The 23139-nt window shown below is 43.1% G+C and overlaps 1 protein-coding gene across 1 annotated transcript in view; it reads right to left on the minus strand.

Moving 5' to 3' along the window:
- Positions 1 to 776: 776 nt before the first annotated feature.
- The window catches only part of RUNX2 (RUNX family transcription factor 2), a gene marked incomplete at both ends in the record, with an annotated part of 215221 nt that continues 192858 nt past the window's right edge, over positions 777 to 23139 (minus strand). Inside the window, one exon of the mRNA XM_082302710.1 lies at positions 777 to 1456. Coding sequence (XP_082158836.1) covers positions 777 to 1456 — 680 coding nt within the window. The remainder of the gene's footprint in view (positions 1457 to 23139) is intronic.

A 23139-nucleotide genomic window follows, 5' to 3' on the forward strand; every position in this document is an offset into this window, starting at 1 on the left:
CCTTGGCAATAGGGAAAAGATGGTGAAATGTTGGTATTTATCCATGTGTGCCTGGCTAATTGTTGTAAATTAGCTTGGCCTATTTATGCCCAGGCACCACTGGCAAGTAAGACAGATTGACTTGAGCTAAGCACCTTCAGTTCTCACCTCTCTTGGAGGGCAGGAGGCGGATGAGGCTGTTTGGTGGCTGTTCAGCCCCAGTGCTGCTTAGACAACTATGCTGCTTTGTATTCTGAACAATTTATCATGATGTGTACCTACGCTGGTAATTACAATTACCCCCGAGATTTAGTGCATTGGGAAGGGCTCCAATTTCAACAGAGCTGTGCCATGCAGCATGGATGGGGAAGGACAGGGAAATTTTTCAAAGTTTCATTGTGTCCTTTGCTTTCTGTGTCCCCCCACATTGCCCAGAGTGGTTTTGTCACCTCCTCGAGCATTTTCTCGTGGGTAACTTCTCACCACTTCAGATTCCCAGCATTTTCTGTGTGAGACCTCACCAGCTCCTACCAGTGTTTATGTGGTTAATGGGTGAGAGGAGGGGAGCGAGTTCATCTGAAAGGAACATGAGAAATACAAACAATTTTATTAACAAGACCACAAAACTATTTTTTAATATATGCAGCCATTTACAAGGGGCAAACAAACTAACAGAAAAACCCACTGGGGAGACGCGGTCGGTGTCTGCAACTGCAGCGAACCCACTCTGATGGTGTGGGCAAGTTTGGGGAGGGTCCCTTTCCTCTGGCCAACACCATTCCCTGTGAAACCTGGCACTAAGGAGGGGGGGTGCCACTAGCATCCTGCTGGGGTGCCAGGGATGATGCCAGCTGGGTCAGGGCTCGGGCAATGGTGGAGAGGTGGCTGTTCATGGTCCGCAGCTCCGCCAGGATGTCGCTCACGTTCGCCGACGCCTCGGAGCCCGCGGGCACAGCCTGGGCAGCTGGCGGTGGGGAAGCAGGCCCCGGAGCACTGTTTCCCATAAGTGCTGCCTGGGGATTTTCCTCATGGGAGGGGTGTGGGGCTGGGCTGCTGCAAGGCTTCATGCCTTCCAGGGAGCCTGTACTTATGGGTGGCTGGTCTTCCTCCTTGCCTTGAATGGTGGCGAGCGTTGCCGAGGCGAGGAAGGGCAGCCAGTTGATGAGGTGGGTGGCACCACTGGGTGGGACAACTGGCAGATAAATCCCAGGGTGCAGGGATGGAGTAGAGGCAGGTGGGGCAGGAAGAGAAGGAAGTCCAGGGTGAACAGTGGCAGCAGGAGTGGATGTTGATGGCGAAATAGGAGGTGGTTTTGGATGTAAGGCTGCAACACACGTGCGTAATGGGGGTGAAAGTGATGCGGTACCAGTGTCAGAGGAACAGGAGGGTGATGCTGGAGCTGTGAAAGGTCCAGGTTCTTCAGAAGTTGGTGGTGAAGTGGCAGCAGGTGGAGCATCAGGAGTGCAAGGATCTGAATCTGCAAGGAAGATACATCATGAGCCTTGAATCACAGATGTACTTACGTACAGGCTGTTGCCTGCTGTCCCCTCAATGGGACCAAGCCTTCCTTGATGAAAGGGGAAATTTCATCAGCTGGCAGTGATACTCTCTGTAGGCCCATTAGAAAAGAACAGATGTAATCTAAAACAAGAGCCTATTGTAGGTAAGCATGAACTAAATATTATAAAACTAAATTATCTTTCCACTCTCATTCTTCATAAAGCCTCTGGACAGGCCTGAACATTTTTCTGGTTGGCATCTCATAGCTATGAATCAGCTGGTAAATTAACTACTGTGTTTTCCTGGCCAGTCATGGAACCATGGTAATGTTCTAAGTGACTCAGATGTCCTGTGGAGGTGGGAGAGCTGGATGGCTTCTGCCAGAGCTAAAGTTAATTGCTACTTTACAGGGGGTCTCAGTTTTCAACATTTTGGTTTGAACAGGCAGCTCAACACCAAACACAATAAGAGCTACCTGGTGGCCTAGACCCTTCAATATTTTCTTTTAATGTGTGGAAACGTGGCAGCGTTCACACAATCAAACTTTGATGTATGTACCTGCCTAGATCCCTTCAGCAACTTCAGATATGAAAACCAAAAAAGAAGAGATAGAAAGAAATTGTTGACATTGGGCATCCAAGCCTGACATTTGTGCCCTCTTGGAAGTAGTTCAGTGGACCTCATTCAATGTCCACTAAGGTCATTAGAAACATTCTTGCTTGGACTAAGTCCATCAGATGCAGCATAGGAAGAAAGAGCAGCCTCTGGAGGATATACAAGGGCTTGGAGAGCCACATGATGGTCCAAGGTGCTCTACTCATCATGCCCAGTTGTTAAATACCTTATGGTAAGGATGATCCTACTTTTATAATAATTCTGAAAGCCAGAAATATAATAGAAAATTTTACCTTTTCAACAGCCTCAAAGATCTGCATAAGTGGAATTACTATACCACGCTGTACATCTTTATTTTAGCACTGGGAACACATTATACAAAAGGTGGTGAGATGCCACAGGAGTGGTCAGTGTAAGACAGATGGATTTTAAAACTACTTTTGCTGCAATTAAGTGCAAATTTTAAGGCAGTGCTGTGGATACAAAGACACAAATTAATAAATTTATCTAGGTTAAAACAACCTAGAGAAAGCCAAGTGCTGAGGTGTTAACACTATGCTGTTATTATTTCTGGCATCTAAAAAATCTGATGTGAGAAATCCACTTTCGTTACTGGCTGCTTTGGTGTTCCAGATAGCAAACTAAAATTCTGACTCAAAAACAAAGGTTTTCCCCTGTCATTCCTAATACCAAACCAGTTGGACATGCAGCCAGAAAAAGTCCATCTTTGTCTCACATGGGACTACTATGTTGTTCCTAACCAGACACATATGTTGCTTGGAGAGGATTATGACACAAAACTCAGGCTGCCTTTATGTCCCTGAGATTTTTATGGAGACTTACGGCAGGTTCCTTGAAATGGTTTCCTTCCTTTGTGTATTGGCTTTCTTCCCAATGTGAAGTCCCTGCCTACACAGGCACTCGATCCCTGTCCACTGGAGGTGGGCTGAGAATCCTGGATTTTGGGCTTCCAAAGTGCTATTGATTCACCTTTGGTTTTTCAAAACAAAAACAAAAATAAAGCACAGCTCAAATACTGGTTCCTTTTCCATCCAAACCACCAAAGTTTGCAAGGACTGAGATGAAAGTTTCAGGTTTGGCTGCGCAGTGGTGTTAACCAGAACAGTGTTTATGATCCATATATAGCATGGCTAATCCCTGTCCACATTGCCTGAGCAAACCAAATTAAGTGTAATATTTTTCCATACATTAGAGAGCAGAGGAAGCTTGACAAACCTTGATGTAATCTGGTTTAGCACCATGGCAAATAACTGTCAAAAACGATTCTTAAATGGCCAAAGAGATACTGGGGTTGATACGCAAAGAGTAGCAACTAATACAGACAAAAATAGAGGCAAAAGTCTGGACACCCAAGGCTCTTCCATTTGGCTGAAACCTTTCCAAACAGTGTGGTTTCCCTATCAGAAGCCACAGCTTTGTCATCCCCCCAATCCCTATTTAAGATTTATTTATGTCATGCAGCTTTTAACACAACTTGCTCAGCTTGATCAGGCTCCTGTACTTCTATCTAAGAAATTCCACATGGGTGTCTGGACACCTCCACATGGATCCTGGTGTATCCAGGATGTGTTGGAGCTGTTGCAATGCTCAGATCATAGAACCCAGAGTGACTGATGGTTGGGATGGGTCTGACCCAGCTGTTCAGCATCCAAAGACTGCAGAATCACAGCATCACTGAGGCTGGGAGGGACTCCTGCAGACTGTCCAGTCATAAGCCCTGCCCAAAGCAGTGTCAACAATTTTTTCTCCACGGTCAAAATCACTGGAGTGTGTTTAAGAAAGCCCAGTTATATGGGAGGTCTGAGTAGGAAGAAGCATGGAGCAAGCAACTACAGTTGTGTATGAAATATAACAGGATTTCTCTTTATTTCCTTCCTCTCTAATGCTGGTTTTTCTTCCCTCATTGCAACTCATCACAACTTTAATGTTTGATGATTTTCACTTTTTTTGTACAGCCCTCACAGAAAGAGTCTTAACTGGAGCATCCAAGTGCACTATCACTGGTGGGGGTGTTCAATCCACATCTAGACAGAGCTGGAGCTAATTGGGGTTGGATGGATGACTGCAGAGAAGAGAGATGTTGAACACAGGGTGCTCAGACTAGTGCAGCTACCTTCCCTAAAGGTATCAGCCCACCTGTGCCTGGTGAGTCAGCATCCTCCAGAACACCCAGTCTACAGAAGCTGGGTGGATGCTGTAACCTACTCCCACATGCAAAGACTGACTGTTCAAGGCAGGCTTGTAGCTTAGAAGAAAATTCATATCACCAGCTGGGGAAGTTAATACAGGACTCAGAAAACCTGGGTTGGGATCAAATTCATGCTAAACTAAAAATGCTTGGTGAAGAAATTCCTTGGAAGTCCCTGCATTTTCTGTGTTGCATATAGAGGGAAAGCCCCCTAAATGAAGGCTTAGACACATAAGATGTACCTCTCTGAGCAGCCTCAAGAGCCACTTCTTTTATATTGAGTGCACAGGCAGCTTTGCCTCATACTTCAGGAGGATTATTTTACTGAGATGGGATTCCAGTCACAAAATCGCAGAATATCCAGAGCTGGAAGGGACCTACAAGGCTCATTGAGTACAAATCCTGATCCTGTACAGATCCACCCCAAAAATCACACCATATGTCTGAGAGTGTGTTGTAGGTTTTTTTTGAGCTCTATCAGGCTTGGGGCTGTGACCACTTTCCTGGGGAGTCTGTTCCAGTGCCCAACCACCCTCTGGGTGAAGAAACCTTTCCTAATATCTAACCTAAATCTCCCCGATACAGCTTCATGCCATTCCCTCGGGTCACCTTTAGCTTGTCTACACAGTCACTTCCCAAGCCTTTCTTTGCAGCCGGTAGATTAAATAGGTCTATCATCACTTCTTTATTGCCAGAATGAGAGAGGTTTGTCCTCATCACTTGGCTGGGAATAATTTTGGATAACTAACTTGAATGTGGATGTCATGATCTGAAAATGCCTACATTGCAAAAGAGAACTATACCAGTGCATAAAAATGACCGCCCATCTTAAAAACATTCCCTACCTTCCTTATCTACTGTGGATCTCCCAAAGGGAAAGCCATTGTACATCCTTGTGTTACCTATTTGCAAGCAGGAGGAACTTCTGCTCTGCCACCTCCAAGAGGATCTCAGGGTGTCCAAAACTCATGGGACTGTAAATAGGGCAGGTAATTCACTAATGAGAGGAACCAGACGAGTACCTCCAGGAGAGGATTTCCTGGTACTTGTCGTGCTCATGATGATGGATGTGACCAAAAGATTAATGGTCTGCCCTGTGAGAATGGCAAACTAAAGTTATTTTAAATGCATTCAGCTGTATGAGATGATCACATATTTAACTTTAGAGGCAGCCTTGGCTATCTAAGCTGCTTTTGTTTGACTACTGATTTTATCTGCCTTGCAGCCAAGTTGCTGTAAACTCTGATTCCTTAGTCTTTTGTCAGCTAACAAGGGAAAGGTCTGTGAAGAAGAATTATTGAGGGAAAAGAAGGAGCATGACTTTCCATGGATTCAGCTCATCTAACATTAGCCCTTTAGCTGGCATCTAGCGTGAGACAGCTGTCTTGGCTCCAGTCAAGAAAGAAGCACCTCTGGGGTAAAGCCATTCCAAGCTATCAAGTCCCTAAGTGGGGTGAAGGATCATGCTCTGAAGTGTCCCTCCCCTCCCAGAACATCTGGTAAGAGTAAGTCAGCTACCTTAGGTGGGCTTCTAAATGGCTCAAGTTGGGTGAGCTGGATTCCTCACTTTATTTGTAGATGTAGCAAGTAATTTCACAGAATCACAGATTGGATCAGGCTGGAAAGGACCATGGTGGATCATCTTGTCCATGCCCCATGCTCAAGCAGGGTCATCCCAGAGCACAGGATTGTGTCCAGACATTCCTGGAATATCCCCAATAAGGCAGAATCCCCACCTTCTCTGGGCAATTCTGCCTCATGGCCAGGTGGAGTTTCCTGGGCACCAGTCTCTGCTCGCTGCCTCTTGTCCTTTTTCTGAGCCCCACAGAGCAGAGCCTGGCTCAGTCCTCTTGGGATTTCCAATTTCCTATCAAATCTCAAGAGCAGATGGTTAATGCTGGCTCTGTGTTCCCTTGGAAAGCAGAAAACCATGTAGATAGGGTTTAAGACACAGGAGAATAGAACCTGAAGCCCCCAGAGTGCTTCAAGGAATGAGCTTGTGGTTGAGAAGGTGATAATCTTTCAAGTGAGTCAGGACCAAACAGTAGTCTATTTCAATAGTGCCAGTCCTTTTTTTATTTATTCAAATAACTAGTACTTCAAGGGGGCTTATAGAAGTGAGGAAGAACAACTTTTAAAAAGGGAAGATGATGATAGGAAAAGGGGGAATGATTTTAAACTAAAAGAAGGGGGATTCAGACGAGACATCAGAAGAAATTTTTTATTCAGAGGGTAGTGAGGCACTGGAACAGTTTGCTCAGAGAAAATGTGCCTTCCCTGGAAGTGTTCAAGGCCTGGTTGCATGGGGCTTTGAGCAACCTGGTCTGGTGGAAGGTGTCCCTGCAATGAACAGAGAGGTTGGAACGAGACAGTCTTTAACCTTCCTTCCATCCCAAACTGTTCCATGATCCTATGATACTGTGATTCAATGATAAGGGTATTAAGATGCTGAAATGAGCCTCTTTGGTGAGACAGTGACCTGCAGGAGGCCTCTGTGCCCTGTCCTTTCTGCTCAGGTTTGTGCAGCTGCTCTAAAGCTGTCGGTGTCTGTGTGCGTACCCACGGGACTGAGTGCGTGCACGCTCCCCCTGCATTTCGCAGCTGCTTCCCAAGAAAGTCTAAATATACTCCTGCCTCCGCTTTCTGGTGAGAAGTGAAACTCAAGTCCCAACAGCTTGTGGTAAATGAAAGCCCAAGAGCAGCATGTGCGTCACTGAGGGCGGTGCTGCCTTTGCAAGGAGAAAATCCATCTTTGGGATCTGAATCTAAAGCCAACCCTCCTGCACTGCTCAGGTTGGATTCAGACAGAGTGACATTGCTTCCCACTGCCAGGCTGAGTGAAGCTTAGAAGGGTTTTAAGCAAGATTAGAAGGGATTAAGTCACCATCTTGGGTGAAGAGGCCACCAGACATTACAGTGGAGTAGGTCTGAACAGAAGCATCAGTGTGAGCACTCCAGGATTGGTGTTTGCATACATGTGATTTCAGAAGCTGAATTTGGCTCTAGATATTATTTTGGCTCTAGTCTAACCTTTAATTAATTAATATAAACTAACTCTGAACACTCACTTGCTTTTGGGTGAGCAGCTTAGAAGTGCATAGAAAATTCATAAAAACGTTAGGCAAGCTTATTGTTAATTATTTTTTATATAAAGCAAATAACATCTGTGTCCTACAGACCTGCTTCTCTCTTAGTAGGTAGAAAAATACCAAAATATTTTATATATTGAGATGCTGCTGCCTTTAATGACAGAAGTGTTTTTATGTAATTAAACATGCCTGTTCAAGTCAGGAGTTTTGTGCAAAATATTGATTTGAAAAGAAAAATAGATCAGAGTATTCCAAATCAACCCTATTCCTCTGGTTTATGGCTTCTGCATTAAAATTATTTTTAAAGGGATTTTGCAAATAATTGCAATAATTGTAGGTTACGAGAACAATGCTGTAATGGAGCACGTGGCAAAGTCTCTTCCAGAGTCCATGACATTTCACCAAAAATACCCCAACTCTGTCTCTGTGCTGTCAAACTGGTTGAGTCATTTCAGCAAGGCTCCTTCCTCTGGCCTCTTGCTTTTTAAGCAGACTAATAACAATCCATCTACTCTACAGATTTTAATTCACTTAAAAGTTTTTCTGACTTCATAAACTTGTGCATCTCTTTGGAATTTGTTTCTTTTTTTTTTTTAATTGTGGTCTGTTTTGGGGTCTGTTTCTCTTCTTTCAGGTACGGTACACCAGGCTTAGCTGGACTGAGCTTTATGTGACTAATCCCATTATGACTCCTGTGGAGTTGTGCTCTTTCAAAATTTCTTGAGTAATAGTCTGTTATGAGTACATACTTATTCCCATGTCATGCGAACAAATTTGTTCTCACAGTTTGTCATGGGCCATCTGCTTTTTCATCTTTGTCCCTGGCTTAATTTCAGTGAGATTTTATTCACTTCCTGACAAAATGTGTGTTTTTACACTCATTTGGGACCAGATTTTCCAGGAACCTGAAGTCCTTCTTTGACACCTAAGGACTTTTTGAAGCCAGACTTTTTGAAGTGCTCTGAAGCTCCTGTTATTTCTGAAAACAGAAGAGTCCCTAATGATGCCCTGACATCTCAGTGTGGGGAGGGAATGGGAAAAGAGGAGGTAGGCACGTTGGAGAGGTAATATTGCTGGGCAACAGGCAATTCCTCATGACAGTGCTCATTGCCTAACATATTTTTCCTGCTGTGCTCAAAGCCCTGCACAGATGAGTCCCACACTGGCTGCACTTTTTGGGGGCCAGAGTGAAGCACATAAAAAATGAAATGGCTTGATGGAAGTCCATCATGGAGCCAGAAGCAAAGGCCACTTCCATCTTCCCCATCAACCAGCATTGCTAATGCAGCCCTCTGATGGCTCCTTTGCCCTCTACTTCTATTAATGCAACTTCTCTCCCCTTTGCAGCACAGAAAAAAAAGCATAGCAGAAAAATCTGTTGTGCCTAAGGAGACTGCCAGCCCAGCCCTCCCATGACCATGCAAGAACATCTTCTCCACCCACATGTGCTCCCTTCCCAGCAACTTATAGAGGATGGCAAAGTCACTTAGGAGACTTTTTAGGTCCTCTGAAACGAAAATAAGACTGACAACTACTTCTGGAGAGCCAAAAGAAACTGGAAGGAGAAGAAAGTAGTATAATTGTTCAGACCACTTTGTCCAGACTGCCTTGTATTTTGCCTCTGTCAATGGTCAGTAAATGCTGCCTCCAAGGAGGTATCAAAAAATCTTCAGTAACAGCTATACCATAGTCCATTGTAGGAAATTTTCCTCATGCTCCATTAATGAATCAGGTTTTTGGCCCAGGACAGATGTTTACACTATCAACAATCACCTTTGATGAAGGCCAACAGATTTGATTTAAGATCAGGCTCAAAATGGACTGCAACTGCATGGACTGCAGCTGAAAGAGCTTGTGTGTAATTACATCTCTGGATCTGGCCATTAGCTACACGAAAGGGTTTTTCCTGTTTTGAAACACAGCTTTTCCAACACGTGTAATTCTTCTGAGAGTCTTGTTTTCTTTCCTTAATAAGTACTATTGTCTTTCTAAATGTCCCTATTATGGTCTTATTGGCATTGTAAACATCCCATTTTTTTATTATTTTTCTTTTTCCTGTTTCTTTTTTTCTTTTTCTTCTTCTTCTTTTTTTTTTTTTTCTCATCCTTTGGCAAGGTTTTGGCAATTAAATCCTACAGCAGTGAGTTTCTCAGGTTAGTTTTGCATTGTGTGAGGAAGTTTTTCCATTTATGCAGCAAATTTTTGATGCTGATCAGCCAGGAACATTTTCTCTAAAACCACCTGTGTGCCTACTCTTTGTGGCTTTCCCAATTGCACTTCCTGCCACATATGGCCCTAGAATAAGTCCATGATCCCATGACATCAGCAGGTACTAAGAGGTACAAAAGAGATTTGACAGGATGTGTATCTTTTACCTTTAAACAAAAGGATCATAGAATTCATTAAGGTAAGAAAAGACCTCTAAGATCATCAAGTCCAACCATTAACCTAATAGTAACAGGTCCACCACTAAATCTTCTTCCCAGCTGCCACATCTACACATTTTTTGAATGTTTCCAGGGATGAAGATTCCACCACATCCCTGGGCAATGTTCCAATGATTGACAACCCTTTCAGTGAATAAATTTTTCTTAATGTCCAATCTAAACCTCCCCTGGCACAACTTGAGGCTGTTTCCTCTCATCTTTTTCCTTGTTACCTGGAAGAGTAGGCCAACCCTCACTTGGTTACAACCTATTTCAGATTGTTGTAGAGAATGAGAAGGTCCCCTCTGAGCCTCCTTTTCTCCAGGCTGAGCCCCACCGGCTCCCTCAGCTGTTCCTCATCAGGCTTGTGTTCCAGATCCTTCACCAGCTCTGTTGTTCTTCAGTGGACACACTCCAGTATCTCAGGATGAGGCAACCAGGAACACTTATAGAAACAAATCTTGATGGTCCAGATATTTTAAGTTTATTTTTCTTTGCTGGTTTGAGATTGGTTTAATTTCTTTATATATATTCTCTGAAGGCTTCAAAGCAGATTCAGATGTTAATTAACCAAAGATAGCTATATTTTCCTGCTGGGTTTTTTTTTTCCAGGAAAAATATGAGACACACCATGCAATCTTATGGTTTTAGTAGCCAGTGAGTCAAGTCTGGAAATTTGGTTCACATGAGTCAACGAGATTTCAGGTTCCTACAGAGAGTCCAGCAAGGACAATGTCCAGCCAGCAGTGGATGGGCCTCTTTTGCAGACACCATATGGCTTTTCTTGGGCTGATTCATGAAACAAATTGCATCCAGGCTGGGTTACCTTGAATCTCTTCCATGCTGTGCTTTTTGATGGTTTGTCTCTCTCAAAGGCTTGTCACAGCTGTGTTTCCCACTGAAACACAGGAACTATGTATTTTCCTGGGTATTTACCATCCAACTGCCCCAGCACAAGGATTCTGCTGAGCATTAGAGTCTACATAGCAGAGCAGTGGTCTAGCAGTCCTTATCTTGTACTATCTCTCAAGCTGTGGAAACTCACTACTTAAATGGAAGAGACAGTGAAAAAGAGAGCAGAAAGTCCCCTCTCCCACCTTAGGTTCTTTAGAGCAGAACTAAGGTTGTTGGTTCTCCTTAGCGAGGAACTTTTACGTGGAACAAAGGCTGAGTAGGAGGCCATGATTAGACACATCACAAAAGACTGTCTCTGCAAGATGAGCTTGGCTGTTGCTCTGCCTAAGAGTTTGCAGGCCAAAACCTGTTTGTCAAGCTAAAAGTGGACACCTTGACTATACAATAAAGAGCCCCTCAGTGATCTGAGGATGACAAGGGAATGATCTTGCCATAAATATGCAAGAAAAGTAGGAACTAACTCATATAATTGATTAAATTTTCATATATTTCCCAGCATGTTTCACCCCAGAGGCATGGTGCCATTTTTAGGAAAATAATCTTGTAACGAAAATCCCCTGAAACTGCACAGCCTGAGGTGATTTTTATCATCTTCATACACCAAGGAACCACAGAGACCATATCTTTTCTGCTGAGTTAATCTGGGTGGGAGACAGCCATATCTGAACACCTGAGTTATGCCAGTCTGGACATGAATTATTTCCCTGAATGACCCTACTGCTCCTTTGCTGTTTGTGAACTTTCCTGAGTGTACCAGGAGTTTCAGACTGGAGGAGGAATATCTCATATTTTTTTGTGCTTAGATACTCTGCTTTCCCAATCTCTTGTGACAGATGTGGGAGAACTTGTTTACTCCAAGGAAAGGCTTTCAGGAAAGCCCTGAAAGATTCAACTCACTCGTGATCGAATCTGAGTCCTTACTACAAAAAGGATGAGTGCCAACCCATGGCCAGACCCAGGCTGCTTATCCCCTTTGCAGAGCTCCCAGCCTGAACTGAAACTACTTCCCAAGCCTGAAAGAAGTTTGAAATGCTCATGGAGTCAATGCCTTGGAGATGTACCTTTTATCCTCTTTCACTTCAACTGCTCAATATGCCCAGGCAGTTGTGGCAGGCATCATGGAAATGCTGTCTTCACAAAGACATTTTGTCTCCAATAACATTTTCATTTTACACCCAAGTCTAGCCGGAGGTGAATTCTTTTGTTTATTGAAGAGCCACAGCTCCTTTGGAACAAAATGTTCTCCTGTAAGCCGGGTGAGACGGTTTTATTGAAGAACAGTCCTGCAGACCAAGACAATGCTGTACTTCACTACCCCTTTTGAATTACTACTCTGTCATTTCCCAGAGGAGCATGATCGGCCGACCACTAAACTCTGCTTTAAGATCTTATGCCCGATCTAAATGAGACAGAATGAAGCCCTGGAGAGATTTCAACCCTTGCTTTGTTGAAACAACATTGCTTTGTTTGGAATGCATTTGCCTTTGTACTGGGGAATGAAAATGTAACCCAGTGCCCAGTTTTGAAATACATAAATACAACACTTTTGGTAACGTAACATATATAAAGACAGCCATAGCATATGCTTTTTCTTATACTTCCTTTTTCTTGGGGATCTTCAACCAGTTTTGAAACCATCAAAGCCTGAGCTCTGTAACATCTCAGTGGAGGATGAACATATCATGTCTGTGTTTCAGGCTAGCATGGTGACCCAGTTAGGAAATCTGTAGCAGACATGAAATGAAATCCAGACCTGTGCTTGCAACAATGAACTTAGCCTTCCCCTGTGCCCAGTTGGATTACACAAGCCAGGAGCCACCCAAAAGTTCATGACACCCACTCACATCTCCAGTCAGTGGTCACCACCATTTGGCTCCCAGGTCTTTCCTGGGCTTTACTGTAATACCCTTAGATTATGAAGAGATTTAGAGTTATGATCCAAATCATCCAACCCAGGTTGAGTCCTGGAAACAACTGAGACAGTTGGACTTTTTCCTACCCCTTTCTACAAATTCACTTTTACTTCAGTGCATCTTGGGGCAGAAATTTCATGAATGCAAGCCCTTGCTGTACCATTAACTGGTGGATGAAACCACACCATCAGCAGCTGTGGAACAGCAGTCAGAGAATTTGAGGGGTGCTGCTTGTGACAAGAACAAAAGAACTAGCCTAGGAGGTTCCGAGTTCCTCATCCCTCCATCCTTCCCACAATGTGTCCTCCCGAATAACTAAGTGGAGGAGGCATTTGCCCACTCTGAGAGCAAACAAACCTGTCAGTCCTGCCCAAACAGAAGTGCTCTGTCTCTCTGTCTGAGTCCATGTCCTTTGATCACCATGGGCACCAACTCCTGTCTGATATTTTGGGCTGTACAGGGTGGGCTTGTTCGCTCGCTGGGCGGAGGGAAACACCTTGTCACGACAGGAAGGAGTGATTCAGCCACTCCTCACTCTGAGTCAATATTTACCCAGAGGCTCTGGGTTTGGGGGAGGGATGGTCTCTCTCCAGGGTCACATTCCCACCCTCCTGAGTGAGGTGGCTGGAGCCACCAGTCTAAGAGGGTGCTAGCAACCTTCTCCTGGGAGCTCAACTGCTTTTTCTAGGCTGTCTTTGGATGCAAACTGGCATGCTGTGGCTATGTCTCTTTTTCTTCTAATTGTAGTCTGAAGCTTTCCTTAATGGGACAGAGAAGTCTTTGAGACTGGAAATGTGCTTTTCTCTTTGTTTCTGGTAAGACATAACACTGTCCTCATGGGACCGCACTCCAACAGGGATATTTTAGTTCTGCCTGGCTCCACTTCTTGCTGGCCCGCGGTCTGATTGCTGTTTGTCACTGGGACTGCAAGCGCTGGGGAACAGAGACTGCCCTCACTGCAGCTGCTCTAGTAGGCTGGAGCCCTGAATTTGGCTGGGCTTCCCAAGCATTTCCACGAGGCAAATAGTAACATTTCAGCTGGACACTGTATTTCTTGCTAACATTCCTAAGGGGCCGTGTTGTGCTGCCTTTGCCTTTTCTCCAAGTTAGATGCATTGCTAGATTTCACCCCGGGGTTTGTTGTGTCCTACTGGTGGATGATTATATTCCTCTATTTGAGACATTGAAGATGAAAGAGCAGATGGAGATACCCTTTTGCTTGGACCCTGATATGATTTTGTGAAGATGTTGAATATGTCCCATCCTTCAGAACTTGGTCTCTTTTATACTGGTGTAAAACAGGAATAATTCCATTGGCACCAGTGTCATTTACACCAGCGTAATCATGGGAGAAGGAGAAGAAATAGGCCTGCAGGGATTTTTTGTTTCTTTGGGGGGAACCATGCTGACTGTAAAACCACAGCAAAATTATTTTTAAATGAGAAAAATTTCTTTAAGACAGATCAGCCTCTTAAAAAGAGAGACAAACGGAATGAGACTCTGCAGTTCAGAAAGTCCTGCGGTATTTGGGAAATGGGGCAGTTTGCTGTAAAGGGAGGAGTAAACAGCCAAAGCCAGGAGAGCTGCAAAAAGAGAAAGACCCAGAAAATGAAGCTGCTTATGAATTACATTATCAAAATTTCTCAGAGCACAAGAGATGAGGTTGTAAAGGCAAGTTTATTCTCAGCACATGCGTGGAAAAATGTAAACCTCAGTAAGAACCACTGAGTAAACCTGAGAAAAGAAAATGACTGTGCCTGGAAATGTTTAGGGGATGGTGTTTGTCAATTAATGAACTGAGAGGCCACCATTTGCAGTTCACTACACAGCAAAGGCATCTACAAACTAAGCCCAAAGAAAGAGATTTTTTCTTTTTCCCCAGTAAGAGGAATGCAGGGACACTTTGCTCTGTGTTTCATCTACAACTCATTTTTTTCTTTCCTAAAACCTGGTGATTATTCAGAAGAGAAAGTTTGCTCCAAGTGGCTGGGCAAGGGGTTATGATTACTCACACCACCAGGTTCCCATTTGCCTTCAGGTTTGTTGATTTTGATGACAAGCCTTTACCACTCAGTTTCTCAGTTGTGTCAGCAGCTTCCCCCAACAGCCCAGTGATGCTTTTTGTGTTAGGCTGTGCAGACAGGAGAGCAGCTCCAGCCAAAAAGCACACATCGAGTTCATACTCCCTACTGTAAGAAACCTCAGAGTATGTCTAAGTTTGGATCCAGCCTCATGGTTTGGACTCATCTCTAATAGAAATACATAGATATCTCCAAAAACGTATTTAAATGGGAAGAGGAAGTTTTCCAAGGACACAGTACATGTACCTTGTTAGGGAACAGCTCTTCTCCAGGCCAAGAAGCTTCTTTCTATCCTGGGGAAAACACTTGCTTTATGTACAGAACTGCCTTAAAAAGGGAAGGGAGGGGGATTCTGGCAGCACTGGGAATCTTCAGCATGCTGAAAGGAAGAAATGCCAAAGGGTCGGCTGCCTTGTAAAAGGAGGGCTGTTTGATTAACTTTATGGAAAGAAACTGAGCTGTAAAAAGACAGCATTTTGTCTTTAACACAGACTGCAAGCTGGGAGCACAGCCAGCTGGGTAGCCTAAGCTATCCCAGGACTATCAGGAGACCAAGGTCAGAAGGAGCCTGGATGTTACCAGGAATGCAATGAGAGACAGGCTGGTGAAGGGGGGATGTGGAGGAGCCAAGGTGCAGTTGCTGAAATTCATAAATGACTCAACAAGGAAACAAATTCGTGTAGGATCCTGACTTGCAAGGGAAAGCATTAAGTCTTGTAAGGAAAAAAAAACAAAACAAACCAACACAAAACCATAGTCTGTCCATCTATACCTCTGTTCCATAGGCTTAACTGAATCATCATGGAGGAAAGAAGCCCATTTCAAGACCAGCATTTCTGCTCAATCTTTCTGGGCCTTGGGAAAGTGGTTACACCACTGGAAATGACCAGAAGAACCCCAAACCATCCCTGCATGGCTCACACTACAGCTAATGCTTTCACTGTAACAGCAGTAGAGGTTTGGACAGAATTACGCAGTCCAACACACTCTGTACAACATCAGACAGAGGTACTGCACTTGGCCAGTCCTTGTGACATTATAATTAGAGACAGGGCTTGAATCAGTCTCCAAATGTGCTGTGAGTCAGTTGAGATGTGCCCACCAACATTGTCATTATCTTGAAAGTTGTCATTTATGAAAAAATCCAAGCACTGCAATCTTCAGGGCATTCACAATTTAGGGGAGTGAATACCCCAAATTTGGTACTAATATCTGCTCTCCAAGGCCCGAAGTCAGTAAATTGTTTAAAAACATAGCTGGAAGACACAGATTTTTGGGAGCTGCACCTGTGAAAAAGCAGCCTGAAGTTGAACATTCCAGAATAGAGATGGACATTAATTTTTAGGAGATTTGAAATGAGCACATGACCCCAATTGAAGCATCCCTAACTTGTCATTAATAAAAAATAACTGAAGGTCCATGTCTATCTCTGACTAGAATGTCTCTGATCAGAGAAGGAAAGTTAATGTGTCACAGGAAAAAAACAAACAACCAGACAGCAAACAAAAATCTCAAAGAGGAAACTGCTCAAAGTGATTTAAAAATACGTGACTGCACCAGGACAGTTGCCAGTGAAACCAAGCATTTGGGGTAAGATCTGCCAATCCTGCTGAGCACACCGTTTATTACAGCTCCCTTTGTCATGTTGCTGGAATATTCCCTGAACAGCAGCATGAGTTAAAAGTGAGTTTTGAATTATCATCTGAAATGTCCTGGTTCAAACTTTCCAGCTTCTTATTCCAGGTCTAGCAAATCTTTGGGTTTGATCCTTCTCAGTGCAAGCAGGTGCATCAGCATTTGGCCTTTGCACTTCTTTATCCTGAATTTTGCCTCCCCATTTGAACCCTCAACTCCAACTGTTTTATGGACAAATTTGCAAGCACAGTTTTACTAACTTCTGCCAATATAGAATCTGCACAGGAGATAAGGGGAGCATGCATTCCCTCTTCTGCTGTTAAATTCGATTCATTTAGCAAACTTGCAAGTCAACTTAAATGCTTTGTAAAATCTATGAAAAGATAGATTTTTATCCACTGTACAGTAGGAGTGTGATCAGCTCTTAAAGTAACAAATTTTAAGAAAATCCTAAGAGATGTGCTGGTCAAAGGTGGACCCAAACAATTATCTCAGCATCAGCAACCTGAAACAGTGGTGCTTCAAGGTTGTGGGGACTAGTTTCTCCACTTCCCAATGCTGTCGATATTCCTTACAATTCTATCATGATCTACTGATTGATAAATAGCTCCAGGGCCATACTTAGCCGTCAACTACACTTACAAGTTCAAAAACTGTGCAAGAAAATCAGAGAGGTCAAATTCAACCGAGAGTCAATGAGACAGAGAGTAGCATTTGGCTGCAAAATGAAAGCAAAACATTTCCCTGATGCATAGAACATAGTGCATTGCCCAGGATTCGTTCTCCCTGAAGAAGGAATGTGTGTTTCCACGAGTTTGAAAAAAAACTCAGTTACATCTCTCTGATAAGATGGAAATGCAGAAAGGTGCTCTATGTTGGTTCACCTGTATTTTCTACAGATTTAGAAAAAATCCTAAAATCTGCTGCTAATACTCTACTTTGTTATAACAGAACCTCCTGCCCACTTGGAGTACACTTAACTATGATACATCATGGAATTATAGAATTATAGAAGAGTTGGAGTTGAAATGGGCCTTTTAAAGGTCATCTGGTCCAATCCCCCTGCAATGAGCAGGGACATCCTCACTAGATGAGGTTGCTCAGAGCCCTGTCCAACCTGACCTTGAATGCTTCGGAGATGGGATGATGTTCATGTTATTTCACAGAAGAAATAGGATGTAGTATCCATTTCTTCTGAAAGAAATAATGAGGCTGATAGGTGGGAAATCTTGAGGTATTGTACACTTCAGTGCTTAAAAAGCAGATAAAAAGAGAGTCAGCAACTCAGATTTTAATTCCTGGCTGTCTAATTGATTTGGTTGGATGGTCTTGTATATCTCCATTGCAGTCAGAGTCCTCAAGCCACTAAGAGCTTTGTCTGAATGAGAATGAGGATTTGCTTCGTAATTTTGCTGTCTTCCAAATTCTTCCTCACAAATACAGTAAGGATAATTCTTCCCTCCCACTGATATGGCAATTCTTAACTCCATGTTTGTTAAACTCATTACAAGTTTTGGATGAAAGGTGTTAGAGGGGTGCAAAACAGATTTGACACCTTTTTTCTATAGAGGGCTTTTGAGGTTTCTTGTGATTGTCCATGTTTTAGAAGATTAGTCAGCTTTTCTACAGGATTATGCAAAGTGAAAACCTGCAGCAGCAGGAGGTTAGGATTAGTGACCCAGAAGGTCCTTCCAGTCCTGTGGAGGATTTTCCAAGCTGTACCAAAGAAGTTAAAGCCTACTTGTGTGGTCTGAACTTAACACCTTCAACACACAACCCTGTTGAAATTTTTTGTTGCGTCCTTTTAGCAGGGTGGAAGCAGGGCCAGGACTGGGCCTCTGTGTGAAGTTAAGAGAAAGCACCTGCCACAACAATGATGGAGAGCACCATACGAGCTCACTGAGAGCTCAGGAAATGGGAGAGGTCAAGAAACACCTAAAGAGACACAAACAGCCTCATCTCTCTGGCCTTGAAATGCCACCTCTAGAAGCACCACTTGTGTTACCACTGCCCAGGCAGTCCTGGACCTCCTTTCTGAAACACACCAGCAGCTGGCAGCAGTTGTGACTGTGGTTTTGTGGTGCAGACACCTGTCCATGTGAAACTAATCTGGGACCACCGAGCTCATTTTCTTGTGGCAATTTACCAGCTTCCCATATGGTAATAATTTTTGACAGTCATTGTCTTGGGCTGGAATAAAATCAGTGATCCAGTGATGGAAGCTGCTTCGGTCATGCTCTTAGCCAAGATTGTGTTTTACCTCACTGGAAGGTGGGCAGTGGTGTTGCTTTCCCATGTTGGGGAAGGTATGTGTTAGAAGTTAACTCAGTCTCAACCCCCCACACCTCCAAGTCTTTATGAGGAAACCAACAGTTTCTGGTGTTCAAATGTGCTTTGCCAGCCAAAATGTCAACCGCATGCCACCTCCAAGGCGGCCACAGTTCAGTGGTTGCACATCAGAGCCACTGGTCCATATTTATAAAGTGCTTTGATATCCCAGATGAAAGGACAGTATATAAATGCCCCATTCATTTAGGTGACATACAGTAGCAGCAAACAGAAAAATCGTTACCCACAGGTTTACAAAGGCGTATTCCTGTTTATTAATTGAAGACCACATAAAGAATGCTTGGTTAAAGAGTTCCTCTTGGAGTGGACATTTCAGTGCTGGTCCAGCGAATGAAAATAGTCTGCATGGGCAAATGTCATAAACATCAAGTTTGAACAACTCAAAACAAAATTCTCCTTAAAAATGCAGAAAAATCTTTTTAGATGGAACTATCCTTGTGCCTACAGACCTGGGAGTGTGCCAGGTCAGGACTACAGTGAAATTATTATCCTAGAGAAAAATAATCTAAGTTAGAAAAGGAATAATCGTTACAGTGTGAGCATAAGCTGTTCTACAGGTTAGTATCTGTCGTATTAAGCCACCTATGGGTTCACCAGTTCTCTCTCTTTTATGCATATAATGGAGTCTTTGGATTTCTAGACTTGTATTCCTCACTTCTTCCTCTATGTATCTTTGAGATACATGACCCCATTGCTTCATTTGGAAAATTATGTCAAATAAAATCTTTTCTGCCTGTCGTTCCAGTACTCAATTCAAGTGCTCAGCAGATACCCTTCACAGTTCCTGGGAGCATGCAGAGTCTTTCATATATCATAACCATAAAAATAAATAAATTACAAAGCAGAAAGGAGATAAGGCACAGGTTTAGGCTGCCTTTTGAAGATTTATTAAAACAAACTGATATTTCTTATAATGTGCATGTAACCAGAATATATAATTGACAATGATAATCATTAACAGGTACTAATGTTATTTCAGAACAGAGGATGGAACGAGACAGACTAAACCTCCATGCATGCAGTAGAGGAAATCCAAACTGTGATAATTAAATACAAATAAAGCCTCGGGGCAAAAATTCCTGGTCTCTCTAAGATAAGAGAAATGTATTTCTACCATCTATAGTTCATTTATTTCTCTTGAAGACTCTAATTTGTTTTTAAGCTAATAGATCAAACATTCTTGTCACAGATCGTGCAACTGTCTCAAATATGTGAGAAGTACCCGCCAGGCGAGGACCACCAGCAATTTTTATGATTTCTTTACACTACAAATATTTGGCAGAACTGAAATCACCCAATAAAATAAACCTGTGGATTCATCTGCAGTTTTAGACTCTCTCCAAGTATTTTTTGGACTTCTTCCCAAAATAACTGATGCTCATGATATTCCAATATCAAATGAAAATATGTCCTAATTTTCATGTCTCACTACCACCATTTGTTATTAAAGAGAAAGTCGTCTTTTTCCTAGTGGGCCAGGTGGTTTGGAGACACCCATGTGGCCATGAGCAGAGCTCTCATCCAGCAGCTCTTCTGGTCCTCCACATTGCTAGGTTGGTGGGATTTGGACATTACAAAGGGCAAAGCCATGGAGCACTGTTGGTGGAATATAATTCTTCCAGTACCAGCCTCATCTGCCAACTGGTTCCCAAGGAGCGCCACATCTCCCCACCCCTCCAGGGGAGAGGAAGATGGATTTAATTGTGTGCAAGAATGGCTTAAGGGAAAGGTTCAGGGTCCTCTTTGGGAAAGCCTTTGGCAAAAAGGAATAGATCAAAAATACCATGCTTGAAAACTCAGCTGTACTGACATGGCAGAGGTCTTCAATGAAAGCCACTCAGCAGTACACAAATGTTGCAGTTACTTCTGTGAGGTTCAGATTAGCTGTCTGACACTTCAGAAAGTCAGTCACTGAGCTTTGTAGACATTCAGCCCTTCTTAACATGCTGCAAGAAAAAAAGTGAAGTCTTTCTCCTCCAAAGATGAATTAAGTTATAAACCACCCCAACCTTCTTCCTCTACTGCTGCGTTTGACAACCAAACCACATCACCGCTTATTCACTCCACCAAGGCATCCCAGAGAGCCATTCCTAAACAGCTGACGCTGCTCTTCCCCATTCCTGCAGATATTTTTCTTTCCAGACATCTCGAGCTGTAGTTTTAGCAAGTGCTACTTGCAGTATGTCTTGTAAATCCTACAAACCACTATAAAATCACACAGTGTCAAGTTTACATGTTTTTTGTTTCCACCAGTCTCTCAGCTGTACAGTGCTTTGTAAGCATTCATTTTTAGGGTCATCACCCACTCTGATTTTTGTAAAACTCTCCAATTTTACAAGGTTTGTCTCACACTATGCTAGACTAGCTGGCAGCTGGCTAATATTGCCTAGGTGGTGGAAGACAAACCTCTTTATTAGTGTAATGCTGAATTCAAACATTGCTGTTTCCATGGATTGAAATCACATCCTTTTAGATATAGTAGTGTAGCAAGTAGAGCCACTGAGAGATTTCCATTTTATTTGTTTCTTTTTTAATACCAAGTTTGTTTTTTACAGAGACAGAGTTGCCCCCAGGAAAAGCTTGATTTTCCTGAATTGTTTCCATTTTCCATCAGGAAAGCTGAAACAAAGCATTTAACTCAGGGTCAACGTGATCTGAAAATTGTTCAGGTCAGGTCTAAACAAATTAAAACTCTTGTAGGTCAAGTCAGCCTGACATGGATCTGCTTTAGCAGAAGTTACACATACATGTTGGGATCTGCATATCTGTTGTGAAGCAATGGAGATTCTCTCCAACAGGGAAGCCCAGCCAGCAAGAAAACAACAGGAAGAAACTTCACAAGGTGAATGGAGAAAAACTGTAAATATAGCTGAGTGTTGAAACTGCCCAAAACACCAAAATATTTCAAAATACTTCCCACATTCACAATAAAAGATGTTTCTACAAATACCTCATTGTACTGTAAGTTTCCAACAGTTCAGCTTGGGACCCAAGTCCAACGAATGATTAAAGGCAGGACACAAATCTAGTTCTTTGTAGGGACATGTCTGCTCAGAGACATAAAACTATTTTGTTAACTGGCAGGGAATACTGGATCATGGTGGGATTTGCTCTGTTTCATAATTCCATACGTATTATATGATAGTGTACACTATCATCCCCATCCCATAGACAGGAAACAGGGACTGTGTGAGCACTGATACACGAGCAATACAGAAAACAGTGAGAGGACATTGGAGAGTCTCTAGCTATTGAAACTAAAAACCAATCAAGAAAAACTCCCTTTGAGGTAAGCTGTCTTCCAGGACAAGACCACAAAGGCACCACATGAATCTACAAAGTAGAAAATTAAAAATAAAAAACAAAATACATTGGTCTTCCCAAAATGTGTGGTCAATCTGTGAGGGTTGTGCAGTGAGATGCTGTACAAGAGAAAGCTTTTCATGAGGTCAAAAAGCCCATTGATCAGCTATTGACAGCTTTTGTAGACAGGGGATGAAGAAGATGGGGAACAATTTTTAAAACCAGGGTGTTATTCATGATCCTCTTTGGCTGAACAAGGATCTCTTCGGAGAGGGGAAGGCTGTGTGAGAATCCCATCTCTCTAGATCTGCCCAGTCTCACCACGTCTGTGCTGTTCTTGACCCAGGCTGCCAGCAGACCACTGAGTCTTTCTTGTTCTCAATCTGTGATCCATTTTAGCTGCTACTCTTGATTTTTCATTACAGATCTGTTGATGGCTGTAGGGGGCTGGGAGAGGGGATGTGTTGAGGCCTGGGCAGCAAATGTTCTGCAGACACATCTGAGCTTAGCACCAGTGTACATTTCCCTGTGATATGGAGGACTGGATGTGATGACCAAAACACTCTCTGCTAAATTCGTGTTTCTACTCTCATGACCCCACAAATGCAGTATCATTCACAAAGGTCCACACCAGGAAAATACTTGCCAAAAAAGGGCCCTTCTCAGGCCTGGCTAAATGCTGAAGGACCTACTTCCTATGGGATGTTGTTTTTCAGGAAAAAATCTCACTGTTTCCTCCTCTACTCTCTACACAAGCTGTCTGTGTTTTCCTCCCCATGTGACTCAAATAATATATAACAGAAGTTTGACTCTACTGTGTGCAAAAGCAAATGGTTTTATGATAGAGGAAGAACTCAGCCATGAAGGCACAGTGTAGAAACACATAAAGAACTGAGGAAAGCTGAAGTACAGAAAGGGACATTATGAGCTGAGTACCCTGCAGGTCCAGAACAAAGCAAGCCTACACATTTCAAAATGACATCCCTGTTCCTCTACTGGGTTTTGGGGAACATCATTTATTTCAGTGCCAACATCAAGTCAGCTTTTCTCCACGACACAGACATCACAGGTGGAAATGCATCCACCAAGAGCCCATCTGCACCAGCTCACTGAAGACTGGTCTCC

Source organism: Coloeus monedula, assembly GCF_965178545.1.
Source record: "Coloeus monedula genome assembly, chromosome: 2".
Classification (NCBI taxonomy): Eukaryota; Metazoa; Chordata; class Aves; order Passeriformes; family Corvidae; genus Coloeus; species Coloeus monedula.